The sequence below is a fragment of the Tupaia chinensis genome, unplaced genomic scaffold, assembly GCF_000334495.1.
Source record: "Tupaia chinensis unplaced genomic scaffold, TupChi_1.0 Scaffold000463_1, whole genome shotgun sequence".
NCBI classification, from domain to species: domain Eukaryota; kingdom Metazoa; phylum Chordata; class Mammalia; order Scandentia; family Tupaiidae; genus Tupaia; species Tupaia belangeri.
Genome location: NW_006159972.1, coordinates 2248522 through 2268952, shown reverse-complemented (window position 1 = coordinate 2268952; position 20431 = coordinate 2248522). Strand labels below are relative to the sequence as shown.

General features: G+C 55.6%; 1 protein-coding gene across 1 annotated transcript in view; it reads left to right on the top strand.

Moving 5' to 3' along the window:
* Positions 1-20431, top strand: part of ATP6V0D1 (ATPase H+ transporting V0 subunit d1) — a gene marked incomplete at its 3' end in the record, with an annotated part of 46571 nt that overhangs the window by 22232 nt on the left and 3908 nt on the right. Inside the window, 3 exon segments of the mRNA XM_006155617.2 lie at positions 5807-5978; positions 14592-14770; positions 16650-16729. Of these exon segments, the coding sequence (XP_006155679.2) occupies positions 5807-5978; positions 14592-14770; positions 16650-16729 (431 nt within the window).

Sequence of the window (20431 nt, the reverse complement as noted above, 5' to 3'; positions counted from 1 at the left end):
TACCTGAAAGGTCTGTCCTGGACCAAGGGCTGGGGAAGAATGTGGTCAAGGAGGTGCAGAGTTGGGAGGATCGTGGGGCAGAGTAAGGGACAGAGAGAATCCACCAGGCCTGGTCCTATGCCCCAAGACTGGGGCTCTGGACTAGTTTATGCTCCTTCGGATTTCTTGTTCCTGAGTCCATGAAATAGGCACTTCCCGCATATAGGTTGCTGCTGGCACAGGGCTGAGGACGCTGCCCAGCCGTGTGTTTCTAGTTAGACTGGGTCGAGTGGTCCCTCTGGTGTTGGGACGAGGACTCCCTCCTGACCAGTGCCAGGTGTTGGATGAGCGCGGGGGTGCTGGAGAAACGGACTGGTGCTCGGCAGTGAGAAGTTGCTTAGCTAGCCTTCCCAGGGAGAGAAGCCATGTGGATGGAGCACAGGCGGAGGCTGGGGCAGAGGAAGTTGCACACTGCTGGAGAGCTCATGAGGATCCCGTGTGGGAGGTGGCCACTCCCTTGGGGAAGCCTTCCAGCAGCGTGCGCCGGAGCTCAGAAGGGCAATGTGCACAGATGCCTGAGGTTGGCCTGACCCCCAAAGGGACCAGGAGGCCAGGCTGGGGTCCAGGGTCCCGGCTCACTCTGCGAAACAGTGGAGCTCCTGGCAAGAGAGACCCTTCTCAGAGGACTGGATTTTGCCCTGGAGCTCTCCCTGCGCATCTGGCCTGGCCTCCAAGCCCAGGCCGGGAACCGAAGGGAAAGAAGTCTTCTGGCCTTAGAAAGGCTCTCACTTGGCTACAGTGGCTGCATAGATAAATGGACAGGTTTGGTCTGGCAGCTGCCTCGCCAGAAAGCATGACCCAGAAAACCACATTCTATTCCCAGCTTCCAGCTGCTGTCTGCTCCTCTGCTTCCCCTAGTGGCAGTTTCAGCACTTGCTGGGTCTGGGCCAGAACCCCCTGCCCACTTCTACCCCAGTATCACAATGTTTATTGATTGGTACAAGGCCAGCAGGTGGCATGAGGTTAAGGCAGCTGGATCCATGTGGCAAGCCATGTGCTTCAAGTCTTGGACGAGGAGGTTTGAAAAACACACCAGGCGATTTGTGCATGCATGGCCAAAATCCCAAGGGGACAAGGATTGTGTCATGGCCATCACTCCTAGGGGGTGATTTCTCACTTCCATTCCCAACCCATGAGCCCATGTGCCTTGTAGCAAAATATAAAAACAAAAACATGTTGAGCGTGTGTGTGTGTGTGTGCATGTTCTAAATCTCAAGAGAATGGAGGAGAAGGATTGTGGCATGACCATCCTCCCTGGGGGGTAATTTCTCACTTTTTCTGTCTCTCTGTATCTGGTAAGTGTATGTACCCTCTAGCTAAACTAAAAGAAATGGACAAGGGAGACCAGCAGGTGGCGTGGTGGTTAAGGCACTGGACTCTCCCCCATGGCCGACCAAGGTTCACATCCTGGACCTGGCAGCTTGCTTTCTCACTTTCTCTCTCTCTCTCTCTGGCCAAATTAAAATAAATGAATGAATAAATAAAATTAAATAATTTTTTAAATGGATAGGTATAAGTATATAAAGTCAGAGCATGAATATGACTTCATAAATGACAGAGGCTTTATTTCAGTATTATAACATATGGGACTAATTTATATTCTTAATGTTTTACCCTCACTTTAAGAGCATTAATGATGTCTCAAAACTGGTAAGTCTTGTACCAGTAAGCTGTGTTTCTTTTTTGTTACCGTTGTTTAAAGTTTTTCTTTCCTTTTTCTGCAAGCAAGAGAAAGACAGACAGATGGCAGGCAGGTGCCTCCAGCAGGGCCCTCATGCCGCGTTCTACCCTAAGCCTCAGCATATGGGCATACGCACGTCCGGCATATTCAGGGAGGTCTTCAGACACACGCCTAAAACCTTCCCATGTGGGTTAGCCTTGTAGAGCATTGTTTGACTAATGTACCCGTGTCCAGTCCCAAGCATGTTTCTTTTTTTTTTTTTTTTTAAGAATTCTTTATTTAATTGTGTTTATTCATTCATGTATTTTAATTTGACCGGGGGAGGGGGAGTGAGAAAGCAAGTCACCAGGTCTAGGACTTGTACCGTTGTTGGCCATGTGGGAGTGTCCAGCGCCTTAAACTCCATGCCACATGCTGGCCTCCCAACCATGTTTCTTTTAAAAAGATTTGGACACTTGCCCACACTCAAGGATATTAAAACCTAGCACATGAACCCCATTTCTAGCATTAGAAATACAGGCAATATAGTACTATGGCAACAAGCATCAATTAATTACAGTTATGAATTTTTTTGTAACAGCCAAGTGAATAATCAAATACTGCAACAACCCCAGTACTACTGAGCAAAGCACCTTCTCTCAGCCATGCCTTATTCTAGGAGTGGCTAGGACTTAACCAGATAGTGGGGAGGAGAGGGAAGAGCGAGCCGAGGACAGGGGCTCATTGCAGACAGCCTGGGGTGAGGACACAGGAGAGTGTGTGCCCGTGGACAGAAAGGCAGTAGAGTCCATGGGGCAGATCTGGGAGCTGGTGACTTCTCTCTGTTCCATCTGATCCTCTCCTTTTATCGTTTTTTTGGGTGGCTATGGGAGGGAAGTAGCCATGAATGATAGAGCAATAGTGAGGATCTCCTGCAGGACACAGGAGGTGAAAGTTCACCGCCTGGGTGCCCATGAGCCACAGAGGAAATGAGTACTGCCTGTCACCAGGCCATGCAGAGATGCAGGTGGAGGGTGCCCTCTCTAGCAACTTATTCATCCCTCCCTTTTTTATTTGGAGAGGTTTTCACTATAGGACGCGTGCACTCACCAGACAGAGAGAGACATAGAGACAGAAAGCGAGAAATCACCCCCCCAGGAGGGATGGTCACACTGCAATCCCTTCTCCTCCATTCTTCTCCCGGGATCTTGGGCACGCACGGACATGCGCCCGGCGTGAGTTCTAAGCCACCGGGTCCGGGACACGAACCGCAGTTGACTACGTGGGAGTCCAGCGACATAGCCATTACACTAACTGCTGGTTCCCTTCATCCCTCCCTTCATTCCCTCCCACATATGTCTTCCATCTCTCCTTTAGTGCACCTGACTCCGGTCTGGGGGCATTCTTCTCTTGATGGGACACAGCAGAAGGGGCATTTCAAGGGTCTTGTAAGCATACAGAGAGGGGCTGGCAAGTGGTGTGCTGATTAAGGATGGGGACTCCCACATAACTGACCACGGTTCAAGTCCCGTACCTGACAGCTTGTTTTCTCACTTTCCCCCTCTCTCTCGCTTTCACTCTCTCCCTCCTTGGTCAAATTAAAATTAATTAATTAATTAAATTAAATTAAATAAATCATTAAAAAAAAAAAGCCTGCAGAGAACTTGCATGCCCCACCTCCCTTCCTAAGGAGCCCAGGGTCACATGACTTTCTGGGCTCCAAGGACATGTTGGGAGGCCTTGGTTAGGAGGACGTGTAACAGATGTCACAAATGCAGCCCTCCCCGTTGTCCTCCGGACAGCCTCTGCTGGTGGACACGTACTAACACATGCATGGGTCACTTCTCAAAGCCACTGTTCTTAGTCCTGCTGTCACCACCCTCATGTCCCCATATCAGAATCCAGGAGTAAGCCTTCCTGGTGTTTTCACCAATGCTCTCCTATCTTTCATTCGTTTTACATTAGTTACTGAGCATGAACACACATCAGCATGTGGTCTGTCATGGTCTCTAGGACACCACAGTTCCTGTTCTCACAGAGCTAACATATCCTGCATCAGGTGAGATAAGTGCTATAGAAAAAGAACACAAGGGACCAGCACTTAGCGTAATGGCTATGTCGCTGGACTCCCACGTAGTCGACTGCGGTTTGCGTCCCGGACCCGGTGGCTTAAACTCACGCCAGGCGCGTGTGCATGCGTGCCCAAGATCCTGAGGAGGATGGAGGAGAAGGGATTGCGGCGTGACCATCCCCCCTGGGGGGTGATTTCTCGCTTTCTGTCTCTCTGTCTGTCTCTGTCTGTCTGGTGAGCACACGCGCCCTATAGCAAAAACCTCTCCCAAAAAAAAGAAAAAAAAATAACACAAGTGAGGGGACAGAGTGATGGGGCTGAAGAGGGGACATTTGAACAGAGATCCAATGGAAGGGATGAGACAGCCACCACTGTGCATGTCCAGGAAGGGAACAGAAAGGGCCTTGAGGTGAGGACGTGGCTTGGGCAAGTGAGCATACGAGAAGCGGCAGGAAGGAAGCCTGAGAGGAAGGCAGCAATGGTGGGGCAACCACGTAGAGACCCCAGAGGGGATTCCTATTTAGAAAAATATGAGTGCAGAAGTCTTTGAAGCAGATGAGCAACTTGTTCTGCCTTGTGTTTTTGGTTGGTTTGTTTTAGTTTTGTTTTTTTTTTAAGAAATTTTTACTTTAGGGCGTGTGCACTTGACAGAGAGAGACAGGGACAATGAGAGGAAAAGTGAGACGTCACCCAGGATCTTGGCCATGTACACACATGTGCCTGGAGTGATTTTCAAGTCACTGGGTCTGGGACCCAAACCACGGTCAGGCATGTGGGAGTCCAGCAATGTAACTACTATGTCACCTGCTGCACCCGGTCTGCCTCGTGTTTTAAAAAGATTACTCTGAGACTAGCAGGTGGCATGGAGGTTAAGGCAGCTGGATTCCACATGGCCAACCATGCGGTTCAAGTCCCAGACCTGGTGGCTTGAAAATCACACTAGGTCCACACACATGTGTGCCCCAAACCCCGACAGGACAATGGAGAAGAGATTATGGCATGGCCATCCCCCAAGGGGAATGGTTTCCTCACTTTGTCTCTCTCTCCCCAGTGAGTGCACATGCCCTATAGCAAACTACAAAAATAAAAGATCACTCAGGCTGCCCGCTGAGGTGGCACAGGCAGCAGCACACTGCTGTGCAATATTGGAGCCATACGGGAGGCCTGGGTTTGGATCCCAGGTCAACCTGAACACACTGTGTGCGCCCATGCGCCCATGGTCCTGGCTGGCTCAGGGAAGGACCACAGTATGGCAAGACTGTGTGTTTGCTGTCTAGGTTACCTGGGTGTGTATCTTGCTGTCTTTCATGAAAGAAATAAGCAAACTTAGGAACAGCAGAAGAATCACTCTCTCTGCTGTGTGGAGAATAGACTGGGGGTTGTGGAGGGACAAGCTCTCCTCCCAGGCTTGGCTTGTCCCTGCCTCTACTCACTCCATTACTTCCCTCTCCAGGCCACTTCCCACTCACACTGTCCCACTGGCTGCATCCTCTGCATTCTGCTCTTGGTCATGGGCCAGTCAAGCAGGAACTGCTCAGCCTCTCAGACGTATGTTGGTGCCCTTGCCACTCTACTCCCACAGCTCTGTGCAGCTCTGTTATTTCATATGCCTGTGTCCTCTGAGTGTGTGCCAGCTTGCCCTCTGGCCCTGATGCTGCAGAGGAGAGGGCTCATGCTCTAGGTTTGGGATGTCTTAGAGCCTAGTGTGCAGGATGGCCTCAGGCTGTGGGTTGTGAATGACATCTCAGGTTGGGGTTTCCCAGGCTTCTTGCCATCTTGGGGAATGGTTGTTCTACTTGCGCTTAGTCTCTGGGGCTCGGTGTGCTGGCCTGTGGCCCAAGGATCTCAGGCACCTTCAGGGCCTTGCCTGACTGACCTATATAGGCCCTGAGCCAGCAGGGAGCTGGAGGTCAGGCTGGTGGCAAAATACAATTTCAGGGGAGAGGCCGGGGCCCAAAGTTTGGATGGGGAGAGGACTTGGTACCCTTGGGGAGGCTCAGCAAGGTCAGCCCTCACCCCTCACTCCTGGGTTTCAGACTTGAAGCTGCACCTGCAAAGCACTGACTACGGCAACTTCCTCGCCAATGAGGCGTCACCTCTGACGGTGTCAGTTATCGATGACCGGCTCAAGGAGAAGATGGTGGTGGAGTTCCGCCACATGAGGAACCATGCCTACGAGCCACTCGCCAGCTTCCTGGACTTTATTACGTGAGTGTGCCAATCCCACTGGGCAGAAAGCCCTTTCCACTGGCGGGATGGCTGCACCTGCAGGAGCTGGCCCTGCACGGCTTAGCCAGCCATCTTTATGACTCCATCGGTTGTCAGAGCTGATGAGAGGGTCAGCTCCATAGCTCAGTGATTAAATGCTGTGCATAGTAAACCAGGTCCCCTATGGCTGACCACAGTTCAAATCCTAGCCCTAGCAACTTGAAGAACATGCCAGGCACTTGTGGGCATATGTCTGGCATGTATTCTGATGGGTTGGAAAAAAAAGGATTGTGACATGACCAGGGCCCCTTGGGGGTCACTTTCTGCCTGCCTCTCTTTCTCTCTGTGGCAAGCGTACGTAACTTCTGACAATTAAAAAATTAAAAAACTCATTAAAAAAACCCCTGATGACAGCTTCATTAGGCCAGCTGTCATTGAGCACTACCGTCAGTGGTCTCCAGGGCTGTGCGACTCAGCTGGTCGTTCAACAGCCCTGACCAGCTGGACCTCGAGACCACCGCCTGTTAGCTGTGGTCACCAGCACCTTCACTGTTGGCTGGGGAGATGGAGGGCAGGTGAGAATGTTCCACACGGGAGTGCTGGAGGGAAGCCCCTTCTCCTGTACCCTCAGTGTCACAGAGACTGAGGAGGGTTGTGACTGACCAGAGAAAATGGTCAGGCACTTGTGGGCGTATGTCTGGCATGTATTCTTACCCCACTGTACCCACACTGTGGACTCACCAGGCTGCAGTGCCCATGCTGGGGTGAAAGGTCAGGGGATGGTCAGAGCTGGTTCCTGGGATGATCCAGTCAGGCCCTCTGGCTCTGTATGAATGGAGGCACATTCTCCATCTGTTCCATCCATGGCTCTGAGTCCAGGGAGATTGGGTGGGAAATGACAGGCTGAACACTTTAATGCCTTTCTCAATTTTGGCCCAAGTCCCAAGGAATTCAGGTGGGCAGGCCCCAAGCTAGGACCCTTGGCTGCCTCAGTTTCCCCACCTTCAGACAGCTCTGCCTTCACCAAGCTTCTGAAGAAGCAGAGGAAAGGGCTCTGGGACCTGTAGCTGAGGAGAACACTTGGACTGGCCAGTCTCTGTCATGTATGCCCGTGGACACAGGGAGGTAGAAAGGTCCCCTCTGAGGGGCTGGCCCAAGAGCTAGGGCCAGGACCTAGCAGACAAAGAAATGGCCCAAGCAAAGATGTCTGCACTACCCAGGTGGTGAGGAGAGGCATTGTTGGCTAGCTTCTAGAAGCTAGGAGCGTGTCTTCTAGGAATGTGTGTGGGGAAGTGTCTCCTTGCACTTGTCTGGGTATTGTCCAGCTTTTACTCTTCCCTAATTACGAAGTCCTTGCTCTGCCCCTGGGAACCTGCAACCTGCCCTTCTTATCCCTGCAGGGTCAGTCTTAGATCCCTCCTGCCAGACCTGTTTCGACTCTCTGCAGGGTATAGCCATCTGCACAAGATCCGCTTGCTCAAGTAGGGGCTACAGCCAGAGGGATCCATCCTCAAACAGGGGCCACACACTGGACACCCAAGGGCTCCTTGACCAATCTGGGAAGCAGGCCCTCTCCAGGCTACAGGCCTCCTGCCCCAGGACCTTCTGCCCCAGGGGCCTCTCTGTTGCCCTAGCTGGACCCACACTCATATGCTCCAGACTTCCATGCAGGTTTGCAGATGTGGACCTACTAGGCCAGAGATGGGCTGTATTGTGTACTGCTGCATCCAGGGCCACATAGCAGTGGTCCATCTGTCTGTCAACCCCTGGCCTGCACTTGTGTGTCCACTGCCCTGAGGCCAGAGCTGAGGACATATCAGGAAGCAGTACATTGATTGTCAGGGCACATCCTTCATCTGTGACTTGTTTGCACAAAGCTCCTTTGGCTTCCTGGTCAACGTTCGGGTCCTACCAGATAGGCTGGCCAGAGGAGACCTGACCCCATGCCAGTGGTCAGAGGGCAGATGTTGTCCATCACATTACCCTCTTGCTCACCTGCCTGGGCTTCTAGCCCTGGCCTGTTCTGATGTCCGCCTGCCAGGCCGTGAAACCGGAGAGGGCTGAGAGCGTGACTGAGGCTGCACAGCCGCCAGCTCTTTGCTGGAGGTTGGCTGCAAGCACCATGTGTGCATAAAGCAGCCAAGTGCTATCCTGTGGCAGGCTGTCCGAATCCGCCACTTCCCCGCCCCTTCCATTCATGGGTGATCGAGGCTTAGAATCTTCCCGTCCACTCACTCCTGCCCTCTCTGGGGAAGAGCTCGGCAGCCACGTGTCGGTCCAACTGAGCCTGTGGCTGCTCGGTCTGTGACCTCGTCATCTCCAATGACCTGTTCCTCCGTGACTCTTCTCTCCACTTCAGCCACCCCCGCTGATGGGCTGCCTGAGGCCTTGTCACCACCTGGAAAGGTTCCAGCCCTGAAATCGCTGAATCAGGCACCCCCTCTTTACCCACAGCTTTGAAGCCCTCCAACCCACTCTCAGTCCCTTGTGGGACGTGGGTTCCGGACTCAGCAGGACACTGGGCCTGGCTTCTTCCCCTGCTGCCTGTTCTATCTTCGTTTCCCTCCCTCCCCAGCTGAGGTTCCCTGGTCCATCATTCAAGTGCTCTTCTGCCAACATCCGCAGCTCTCTTGGCCGCCCGACTCATGGTCCCGCCCGGCTGGCAGCCCCCCAGCCCTGGAGGAATCCCAGCAGCCTCCAGCCTGGAGCCTCCTCCCCCCACCCCTACTGCTGGGAGCAAAGCTGGGGAAGCTGGCCATTGGAGGGGGCGGGGGGTCATCCCTGCGCCACACATGCGTGCACAGCATCAGCTAGCTTCAGCCCTGCCCAGCAGCCTCCTGCTCTCCCTCCTCAGTACCCTGCAGCCTCCCATCAAGGGTGAAAAGACCACAGCCCATTTTAAACATCATCTGTCTCCTGCCCCCAACCTCTTCTCTGGGCAGATGGCCCACCTCCTCCTCCACAAAGACAATAGACGCCAGTCCGCCTCCTTGCACTGCATCTGCACCCCCTCCCCCCGAGCCCGGCCAGTGGCAGAAGCGCCCTCTTCTCTCAGATCCTTCTACCAATGTTCTGACCCCCTCACTCTACTTCCTAGACTCTGAGTAGCCACCCATCTGTACTGTCCATGCATTACCAGCCCTCCCAGGGTCTGTGTCAGCAGCTACATGAGCTCAAGTCTCTCACATCATGGGGAACCCATCTTGCAGGGCCTACACTTTTACATTCACTATCCTCACCTCCCCCTCTCCCCTCTAGCCTCTAGTCAGCTTCCAACAGTTCTGTCACTCCACCACAAGGCCCTGGCCAAGGTCACCCTGACTTTGATGTGGCCCGAGTCTCGAGGCCTGATCACTCCTTACTGTCCAGCTCCCCGCCCCAACAGTCTCCTTCCTCTCAGTGTGTCTCTGATTTAACTCCTACCTCCCTGGTTGCGTCTCCTCCACTCTGCCCTACAGCTCATCCTGAGTGTGAAGAAGGTTGTAGAAAGGGGTAAAGCCTTCTATAGGGTCCTGGCCAGGGGAGCCCCCAGGTTGGGGCTTCACGACTGGCTTCCCTGAGGAGGTGACTTCTTGGCTGAGGGAAACCAGACATTTAAGGGAAGGGTTGGGGAAGGCTGTTCTCTGCTGAGGGAACTATGTATGTTCTGAGTGGCAAGTGGGGAGCCTCTGGCTCTCTGTGCCTACAACAGCCTCTAAGTATGGCGCCCACTCTGGGAAGGAGAAAGCTACCCTAGAAATGCCCAGAGGATAGGACCGAGAGGGGGGAATGTGGATCTCCAGGTGGCAGAAGCATTAGCTAGAGCCCCCAGCCTGGGTGTGAAGACTTAGGGGAGCAGCACCCTCAGTGCCCACAGATAGAGCTGACCCAGTCAAGGACAGAGGTTGGGAACACCACCAAGGTCACCGTAGGTCCACTTGTCAGTCTCTCCTTTGCCTTTCGAGCTGTCCTTGAATGGCTTTAACGGGCTTCTGCAACAGGTGATGAATTCCTTGTCACTGCAGGTGTGCAAGCAGAAGCCAGTCAAAGCTGCTTCTGCCCTTCTGTGTGAGAGACAGCGTCCAGTGCTGTTGTAGATCCCGCCAGCCTTCAGCCAGCACACCTGACCAGTACCGGTCTGGCCAGGCCTATTGCCAGGAGACGGAGGCACAGCCCAGTGGGCTGATGCCGGTAGTCGGGGAGGCCTGTGGGAGCTCAGAAATGGAACTCAGGGTCGTGGGTGGCTTCACAGCACTGGGAGGATTCCAGACCAGGTGGGGATAGAGAAGCCACTTGAGAGCAGGTGCAGGAGCAGAGGCAGCCGCCTGGTGTGAGACAGCCAGCCTGGGACAGCTAGCCTTGAAGGAGACTGTCATCATGCGGCCTTGAGATGCTCCGGCTCAATTCCATGGCACAAACGTGCTGTGTCACGGTACTGAGGGTTCCTGCCAGGCCCAGCCGTTAACTTACTAACGGGGGATTATCTCTTTTAGGTTTTTCTGGCCTTGTAGGGGCCCTTGACCTGGGTCATTCCATGGTGTTTTCCGTGGGAGAGTTGGCCCCAGAAGAGAAGCTGAGGGAGTTGTTTGTGAGAGGAGTGAGTCTGTTCTCTGGGGAGTCCTTGAAAAAGTGAGCCTCCCTGGAGAGGACTTTCCCCAGCATGCAGTACCTGCCTGTTCCCCTGCACCATCTGGGGGTACCGAGGTCCCATGGTTTTCTACCTCTAGGGCCTCAGTGCCACCAGCTGGGAGTGGGCAGCTGGAAGGAAGCTTTGTCCAATGGGCCCATCAGCACATCTGCCATGCTCACCAGGATATGTCGCCTTAGCTTGGTCCTGCTTGGTCAAAGAGGAGCATCAAGTTTCTCCGGGCCACCTTGCCCTGACGTGCCACCCCTCACTGTCCGTAACCAATGTTTCTGGGTTGACACCAGGTGTCTGTAGGCTGGGTTTGGGCCTACTGTGGTTTCTACTCCTACCTTGCAGGAGAGCACACAGGAGTCCTCAAGGCCTACGGGGTTCCAGTCAGGTGGAAGGACCCAGGTGGGCTTCTGAGAAGTGTATTTTTTTTTTAAAAGAGGTGTTTGGGGGCTGGCAGGTGGCATGGTGGTTAAGGGTGCTGGACTCACACATGGCCGACTGTGGTTCGAGTCCTGGACCTGGTGGCTTGCTTTCTCACTTTCCCTCTCCTTCTCTCACTCTGTCCCTCTCTGGTCAGACAGACAGACAGACAGACAGAAAGAAAGAAAGAAAGAAAGGGAGAAAGAGAGCAAGAGAGAAAGGGAGAAAAGAAGGAAGGAAGAAAGAAAGTTAAAAAAAATATTTTTTAACAAAGAGGTATTTGCCCTAGGGCACGTGCGCTCTCTGGAGAGAGAAAGGAGACAGTGAAAGGGAAAGTGAGAAGTCACTCCTCCATTTTCCTCCTGCGATCTTGGGCACACACGCACATGTGCCCAGCATGATTTTTAAGCCACTGGGTCCAGGACTTGAACTGTGGTTGGCCATGTGGGAGTCCAGTGATGTACTGCCATGTCATCTGCCAGTCCTCGGAGTGTAAGAGCTTAGTGAGGAGAAGGGCAGAGCCTCAGTCACTCTGCTGCGGGCCGTGCCTCACTCACCTTGGTTGCAGAGGGGAATCAAGCTTGAGGGTGGACAGGCTGGCAGGCCATGCTAGTCATCCTGGCCATTTCAGCAGCGCAGAACTGGTCCCCAGGGCAGCAGAGGGGTGCGGTTGGCTAGGGACTCTGAAGGCTTCTTGGAGGAAGTGGCTTCTGAAACTCCAACCTTAGACTTCTCTGGGGCTGAGCTGAGTTTTGAAGGGATAGGGCAAGGGAGGGCCTCCAGGCAGAGGGATTCAGGCTGCCCCCCCACCCCACATGGCCCCTTTGGCCTGGCGGGCAGCCGGCCATCCACTCCCCAGCTGTCTTCCCCTGGAGGGAGACGCTGACCAGCTGGAACCTCATTCTCTCCTGCTGAGGCCAAATGAGGGGAGGAATGGTGGAGTGACTTTCTGGGGGGCAGGGAGGCAGCTGCTGAAGCCAGGCGAGGAGGAGGAGGATTTCCCTTCCTGCCGAAGGCTCCCACCTCGGCCTTGGGGGAGGCTGGGCCAGCATCATCTCTGCCAGGCCTGCCCTGTCCCTGTCTCCCAGGAAGGGTTCTGCCCTTCCCTGTTGGGCTCTTCCCTGAGCATCCTCATCAGCTGGATGTTCAGGGTTGGCCCAGCTTGGACTAGAAGGGGGCCTTAGAAGGGACTCGGGTGGCATGATCATGGGTGCCCTTACGTGGCTCAGTGTTCCGCTGGTGCCAGCTGGGACTGATAGCAGGAGAGATTGCGGGAAGTGAGGGGTGCTACTGCCGGCCTCCATGTCTGCTGTCAGAGCTGAAAAGTAAATCCCAACTGGCTGGTCCACATCACCAGAGGGACAGCAGCAAGCCAGAGGGCAGTGTCTCTCCGCAGGCTCTCCTCAGGCTGGCCAGCGCCCTGGAGCGTGCCGAGGCGTGTATCTTGGGCCCCGGCCCCAGGCCCCACTCCAAGCATAAACAGATACCCTGATATGTGGGTGCAAAGACTAGGGAGGCATAGAAAGAGCAAGATGGAGAATGGGGGCTCTGGACGTGGGAAGTGTGGGGACACTGGCCTTGGGGATGTAGAGCCTCTGCGTTTTATGGTGTGACAGGGCCTGATCTGCCCTTTCTGGGCCTTATCTGCACTGAGAGTGGGGCTAGTGCTCCTGGTGCCTGTGGGATCACTTGAATGATGTGTGCTGCTCCCTGCACCCGGACTGGAGGGTGGTGGATCATCCTGGCTTGGGGGAGGGACCTCTGTGGCTGTCTCGGGGTGTGATGGCCGCCATGGGGCTGGAGGGGGTGTGGGTACAGTGCTGCAGGTGTGTGCAGCATGAGTCCTGAGGTACCTGAGGTGCTGGGGCATCCGGCAGGAGGCATGTGCTGTCCAGGGTGGAGAAGCTACCTGAAGACGGTGGTGCAAAAGCTGTGTTGGGCTTTCTGTGAGGCCACGCCTCTCTGCCAGCTCTGTGGGTTGGGGGCAGGAGTTTGGGCCTCTTGGCTTGCAGCTGCACATGGCCCTGCCTAAGGCCCTAGTTTTGGGAAGGTTAGCCTGTCTGTTCTCAGTGCACATCCTAGAGCTGACCCAGCCTGATTGGGGACGGAGAGAGGGCAGCTGCCTGGCCCTGGTCCCAGGAGAGCAGAGATCACAGGAGTGCGCCAGGCCGAGTGGGAGCTGGGGGGGTTGGCAGAAAGCAGGGCGAGTTAGGGTCAGGCCAGTACAGGAGCTAGGCCTGTTCCTCCTCACGCCTTCCTGGAGGGCCCTGTGGGAGCACCCACGATGGCCAGCCCTCTGAGCTAGGTCCTGAGCTGTTCCCTTTCTCACTTTCTTCTCCCAGCATTGGGATCCACCTCCTACCAGGCTCTCCCCTGGACAGCCTCAGCACTGGGTGCTCAAGGTCCTGTCTCAGGTCAGAGGCCTAGCTCTGGCCCACCAGAAGCTCTGCCGGGGCCTGCCTTCAGTGCCCACCCTGCTATGGAGGACATTCCCCGAAGCCTCATCTGGTTCCCTCATGCCCTGAGTTCATCACTGGTGACAGACTGGAGGGCAGTTGTGACCACCACAGCCTGACTGTGGCCTAGGGCCCTCCTCCCTGCTTTACTGACCCAATTCCCACGCAGGCGACTACACAGAACTCTGTCCCAGCCCCTTTGTAGCATGGTTGCCAGTTGGAGGAAGAGCCTTGTCCCTCGCCGAGCTCCACAGCCCCCTCTGCTGCCTTCTGCAGGGCAGAGCTGAGGGGAGCTCGGCCCTGGACTGACCTGAACCCAGACTCCTGTCCAGGCCATTGTGGGCTGGCACCCGGCCCTGGCCTCAGGCCCTGAAGGAGGAGGTTGGTTCTCTTTCTGTGGAGTGGGGCTGTGCAGGTCTGCCTGACCTGGGCCTTCACTGCAAAGGGGACCTCCCACTGGCTTTTCTCTGGCCTTCCCTGGGGAAGCTTCTCCAACTTAACTCCTCGATCTTTCCTTCCCTTGCCATCTTCCCCCACCCCCAACTCTGGTCTCTACCCACAAGCCAGAGCGACCCTAACTGGATGGCGATCCTACTTGCTTCCATCCTGTGCGTGGGTCCCTAGTGCTCACAGAGGAGTCGGGGTCCAGCCTCCATGCCCTGCCTGCTGGCAGCTCTGCCTGCTTGTTGCTGCACCCTCTCTCTCCCTGTGTCCGTCCTGACCGGGCTCAGTTCCTCGAAGGTACCCATCACTCAGTGAATGCCCCCAGGCCTTCACACCCTGTTCCCAGAATACAGCTCCTTCTCCCAGCCCTTCCGTCTCAGGCTCCTGGCCACCCCATTTCAGGCTGGGCCGTGGACCTCACCTCCATGTACTCATGGTTCACACAGGGGGGTACTTATTCGTGGCATGTGAACCCCTGGGGTCCTGTCTGACCTGTGTTCCTGGGAATGGGAGTACTCAGGACCCCAAGAGGACCCTGGGCAGGAGTTAGCCAGCGGCACTGACCTGCAGTGCCAAGTCAGTACGTGGCATGAGCTGGGGCTGTGCGAGTGGGAGCAGGGCTGGGGTGCCGTGCTGGCCCTGAGGGGCTGCCCCGCTGTTGCCTGCCTCCTGCAGTTACAGCTACATGATCGACAACGTGATCCTGCTCATCACGGGCACACTGCACCAGCGCTCCATCGCCGAGCTTGTGCCCAAGTGCCACCCGCTAGGCAGCTTCGAGCAGATGGAGGCTGTGAACATCGCGCAGACACCCGCCGAGCTCTACAATGCCATTCTGGTGGACACGCCCCTGGGTGAGCGCTATGGTGGGGCAGATCGCGGTACCAGTGTCAGTGCCTGCATGTGGGATCCACAAGTCAGGGTTGCCAGGGGGTGAGGCGACCCTGAGCCAGAACGTGAGACCCACCTGCTGCTCTTCCCCTTGTTGCCCCTCACCTTTTCCTGCCAGTTCTCCCCTCCTCACCCCTTCCTTTCTGCTCCTTTCCTTTACTTCAGCTGGCCAGGCAGGGCACTGCAGGCCCAACTGAGACCCTCCACCTTAGTGATTTCTCTGCATGCAGAGGACTGAGCTCATGGAGAAGAGAGAGGGAGCCTGGAGTCCGTGCGCATGGCCCAGAGTAGTTTCTGCCACTCCAAGGAGCTTTGACGGGCTGTGGCCCCAGGCGGGAGCCTGGACAAGGCCAGAGTGGCAGCCACCTGTGAGGCAGAGGAGGGAGACAAATAGTTTCACCTGCCTCCACCACGCCCCAGGGGCCAGGTCAGGCAGTGTCCAGCAGCAGGCAGGATCTGTGTGAGAGGCCAAGGAAGGGAAGGGAATTAGAAGGTTCTTGCAGACCTCTCTCAGGCATTGCTCCTGTGTGTCTGTGAGGCTAAGGAGAAAGCACTGTGACCACAACCAGCATAACCAGTCAGTATCTCATAGCCAAGACCTGGGTACCAGGGCACCACACCACCTCCAGAAAGCCACCAGGGTTGTAGTGTACCAGACCCACAGGGCTAGAAGATGCACTAGGTCCATGGGACCAGCAGTTAGTGTAATGGCTATGTCGCTGGACTCCCATGTAGTCGACCGCGGTTCAAGTCCCAGACCCGGTGGCTTAAAACTCACACCAGGCGCGTGTGCATGCGTGCCCAAAATCCCAAGAGGAGAATGGAGGAGAAGGGATTGCAGCATGGCCATCCCCCCTGGGGGTGATCTCTCACTTTCTGTCTCTCTGTCTCTCTCTCTTTGGCGAACGCACGTGCCCTATGGCAAAAACCTCTCAAAAAATAAAAATAAAATAAAATAAAGATGCACTAGGTCTAAGCTCAGAGGCCTAACCCCTGCCCAGTGACCTTGTCTGCCATAGACTCTCAGTAACTCTGAGCTAGTTCTGGGCTAGTTCTGGTCTTTTTAATTTCTCCATCTTTAAAGAAGTAACAGACTGGGGACCAGCAGGAGGTGTGGTGGTTAAGGGCACTGGACTCCCACATGGATAACTATGATTCGAGTCCCAGACCTGGCGGCTTACTTTCTCACTTTCTGCCCCCCTCTCTCTCTTGTTCTGTCTCTGTCTGGTCAAATTGGAATAAATAAAGTTAAATAAAATAATTCTTTAAAACAAAAAAAGGAAGAGACAGACTAGTGGGTCTGCAGACCCTCCTTAAGGGTGAGAGTACTCCTGTTCCGGCTCCCCAGCGATCCCCAGGTCCCTGGTCCATGCCCACTCAGCTGTTGGAATTCATTCCATGTCCTAAGGAGAAGGATGCAGGTTTTCCAGGGGTGGGTGCCAGGCCCTCCTAGGGGATGCAGAGAAGTGGGCGTCACGCCCTGAATCCACAGCTGCCCCTGGAGAAGGGAGGATGTCACGGCCTCTTATGCAAGCCTGTCTTTGGCATAGTCTGAGCTTGGGTCTGCCCCAGCAGTGATTAGATCATGTTATGGCTGGCCGCCTCCTTTATAAATCAATTTTAGGAGCAAGGAGGCAAGAGAAGCTCAGGTCAGTGTGCGTGGCCCAGAGTATTGTTTCCGCCACTTCCAAGGCAAAACCCCAGGCTGGGTTGGGGCCCCTAATACTCAGCCCGGTGAGCCCTGTGGCAGGGGCCCTCTGTACCCTGCAGGGTGGTTGACCATCAGGAGAGTTCTCGCCTAGGCCACTTGCCCGCCGCTCACACTGCGTCTTTCCTTCCCAGCGGCTTTTTTCCAGGACTGCATCTCAGAGCAGGACCTGGATGAGATGAACATCGAGATCATCCGCAACACACTCTACAAGGTAGTGTCCTGTGCAGGCATTATGGGGTCGGCCTGTCAGCAGCAGGGCGGCGGGACAGTGATTTATGTGAGGTGCCAGGACAGCACACAGCTGCACCAGACTGTCGGGGGCTTCTCTGCTCACTCTCTGGCTCCTGCGGTGGGCACGAGGCTATGTGGAACAGGTTCTCCATCCCCTGGCGCCTGTGGCGGGCTTAGATAAGATCAGCAGGAGTGGCTGGCGCTCCGCTGCTCAGCCTGTCAGAGCTGGCTCCTGGATGACCGTTCCCCCAGCATCCAGGAGGGTCACGGGCCACCACCCAGGCCGTAGCCCTTGGGCTTACTTCACCTGGGCTGTTGCCAGCAAGGACTGGCACTTGAGCAAAGGCCACAGTGTGCTCAGTTGTGGTAGGGGAGGGACCCAGCTAGGTGTAACCAGTCCTCGTGACCCTTTCAGGTTTCCAGACCTGGAGCTGAGCCACTTCCCATTACCCTTATCCCCTTCCCTGCACCATCTTCTGCTTCACACTGTGCAGTAGCATTCACTGGGTGACCCCTGGGGATAGAGAATGTTTGGGATTCCTGGGTTGGGAGTGACCTGGCCCAAAGAGCTGAAGAGCTAGGGACTAGCTAGGGGTATTCAGGACACTGGGCTGGGGCTGAAGTAAGGTACAGAGCTCCTGTGCCAGGACCCAATGGGCTGTAGTCAGGAGCATGGATCAGCACCAGGAATGGGGATAAGGCTGGCTCGGGCCAAGGGACCTGCTGACCAACCCCTGCCAGTCCTGTCCTGCCCTGTTAGAGATAGCTGGCTGACACTGGGCTACAGCCTGGGCCAGACCCTCAGTCTCCCTGGAGGGGCCAGCCCAGAGCACAGCAGGCTCTGGTGGCAGGCAGAGGGCCTGCCTGGAGGGCATAGTGGTGTAGGCAGGGGAGCAGCACATGCAGAAGGAAAGCGTAGAGTTGGGTGAATGCAGGTGGTTCGTAGAGGAAGAACAGGTTCCAGATGGACAGTAAGAGAGAGGTCTGGGGGCCGGCAGGTGGCACGGTGGTTAAGGGTGCTGGACTCCCACATGGCCAACCACAGTTCGATTCCTGGACATGGCAACTTGCTTTCTCACTTTCCCTCTCTCTCACTCACTCTGTCCCTCTCTGGTCAAATTAAAATAAATAAACAAATGAATGAATGAAGTTAAATAAAATAATTCTTTAAAAGAGATAGAGAGAGCGACCAGCAGTTAGCGTAATGACTATGTCGCTGGACTCCCACGTAGTCGACCGTGGTTCAAGTCCTGGACCCGGTGGCTTAAACTCACACCGGGCGCGTGTGCATGCATGCCCAAGATCCCGAGAGGAGAATGGAGGAGAAGGGATTGTGGTGTGGCCATCCCCCCTGGGGGGTGATTTCTCGCTTTCTATCTCTCTGTCTCTCTCTGTCTTTCTAGCAAGCGCACACGCCCTATAGTGAAAACCTCTCCAAAAAGTAAAAAGAGAGAGAGAGAGATAGGTTTGGAAGAAGAGGCAGACACTGGATCAAGTCACTTGGGGCCTTGAATGACAGGCCAATTTGAACGACCTCCTGCGGGCAGGGTTTCTAGCAGGGCAGAGCATGCCCAGAAGGCCCTGTCTGGCCACAGTGTAGAGGGTGTATTAAAGGGGATGAGGCCAGAAGTGGGAAGGTCATGGACTTCTTAATCCTGAGGCTGCCCTAGGAGCCAGATGGGCATCACCATTTCCATTTATAAAATGTGGAAACTGAGGGCTCAGAGAAGCGGGGTGGATGGCCTAAAGCCACATGGTAAGTCACCTGCAGTGCCAGGGATCACACCTGCCTCAGCTTGTTTGCAAAAGTGAGCTGTCTCACCCATCCCACTAAGAGGGAAGAAGCTAGCCTGTGTGTGTGTGTGTGTGTGTGTGTGTGTGTGTGCGCGCGCGCGCACATGTACACGCACACACATACTCCTTGTGCTCCCACCCTCCCAGCTGGCCCATTGCCGGGTTCCCTGCCCTGAGACAGGGTAAGGGGTGTGGCTGTCCCCCCAGCCTCACCCACACCCTCACCAGGCCTGACTGGTTCTAGCTGGAGTTGCTGGCGAGGGTTGCCCAGGCACCAGCTCATAAATACCGGTCCAATGCTATGGGCCCTGTGCCAGGACCGCCCGCCCGTCAGGCAGTGTCCCCACTTGCTGGCCACAGATGGGAGATTAGGCGGACCCTCAGCCACCCAGTGGGTAGGAACTGTAGGCAGCCGATGCAGCAGCCATGGGCTGGCAGGCTCCAGGGGACAGGGTGAGATGGGGATGTGACCTTGGTACCTGGGCTTCTGGGGCTTGCCAGTTTCTTTAGCTGCCCTGGCCTTCAGAAAAGAGTCTGGGCCTCTCCCATCAGCCTCCTCAACACTCAGGTTGGCCTCTCCAGGTATTGGTACAACTTTGCTCAGCAAATGGGAGGGTAGCTGGGCATGGTGCCCAAGACGTGGCTGGTTGTTTCCCCACAGATAGGAGCTGCAGGCCCCACTGGGCCAGCCTCAGGATTAGAGCACAGCCTGCTTGGCTGCCACAGGGAAGGAGGTGGGTGGGACCAGACTCCTAGAGGGACTGAGAAGCCCCACCAAGCATGGCAGGGGTTGGCAGCTCTCTTTGCTGCTCAGCCCTCTGGTTCCTGGGGGTCTTCTGTGCTGAGGTCCACTCTCCCCTTCCAGGCTTCTTTCTCCCTGACCTGTCCTAGACTTCTGTTTTCAGTGATCATTCTTAGGCTTTCCTCTGAGCCCGGCTTGCCCAGTGTTGCTGACCAAGCTAGGCCTGCCCTGTGGATCCTGGAACTCCTCGCATGTCTCTTAGAGCAGCAGAGCCCATGGGCCCAAGGCCCCAACGTGGAAAGATCTCCACACCTTGGAGGTCAGACCTTCGCATGGAAGGCTTTCCATGCCTCCCAGCCATCACCCCCAACTTGAAAGAATGGTCTCTAGCCTGTGGAGTTGGCGTCTCTGTGACCATGCCACCAGATGGGACTCGTGCAGGGAGCTCTGAGAGGAGGGTGCCCACAGGGCCTGCAAGGCCATCCGCCTTGGCTGGCATGGAGAGATGTGAGGCAGGAAGCCTGGCTGGTTCTGTGAGTGACTGTCGGGAGGGACTGGAGCTGGGGCCGACTTGTTCTTTCCTCATGTCCAGCAGATCCAATTTGCCTGGGCAGGAAGTTCTTGTTCCCACTGGCAGCCCACATGCCCAGCCCTTGCCCTGTGAGGCTGACGTCCATGTAGGCAATAACCATCCCTCAGCAGGAGCAATAACCATCCCACAGCAGGAAGTGGCCTGACAGTTTGGTTCCTGCTGTATAATGCTCGGGGACGGCGGTGGGGGCTAGGGAGGAGGAGGGGGAAATGTTCTGAAAGGGAGGCCGTAAGGGGACCGGCCATCTCTGTGACCTCTCAGGAGTAACCTTCCCCTGCAAGGCAGGGATATCCGGCTTTCTGAGGCTGAGGAGGGGGAGGTTAAGGAAAAGGAAGAAGTTGGCCAGAAACTGCTGTCAGTCCTGGGTGGGAGGCAGCAGGCTACTACTGCTTGGCCGAGGAACAGTTGGGATTTGTGATGTTGCAGGGGCTTGGCCAAGGCTTGGGTGTGTGCTTTATATCCACCTGGAAAGGGGCTTGGGGGTGGGGAGGAGAGAGATGGGAGTCGGAGGCCTGGCCAAACCCCCCGCAGTCCGCCCGCCTGCGCTGAGACAG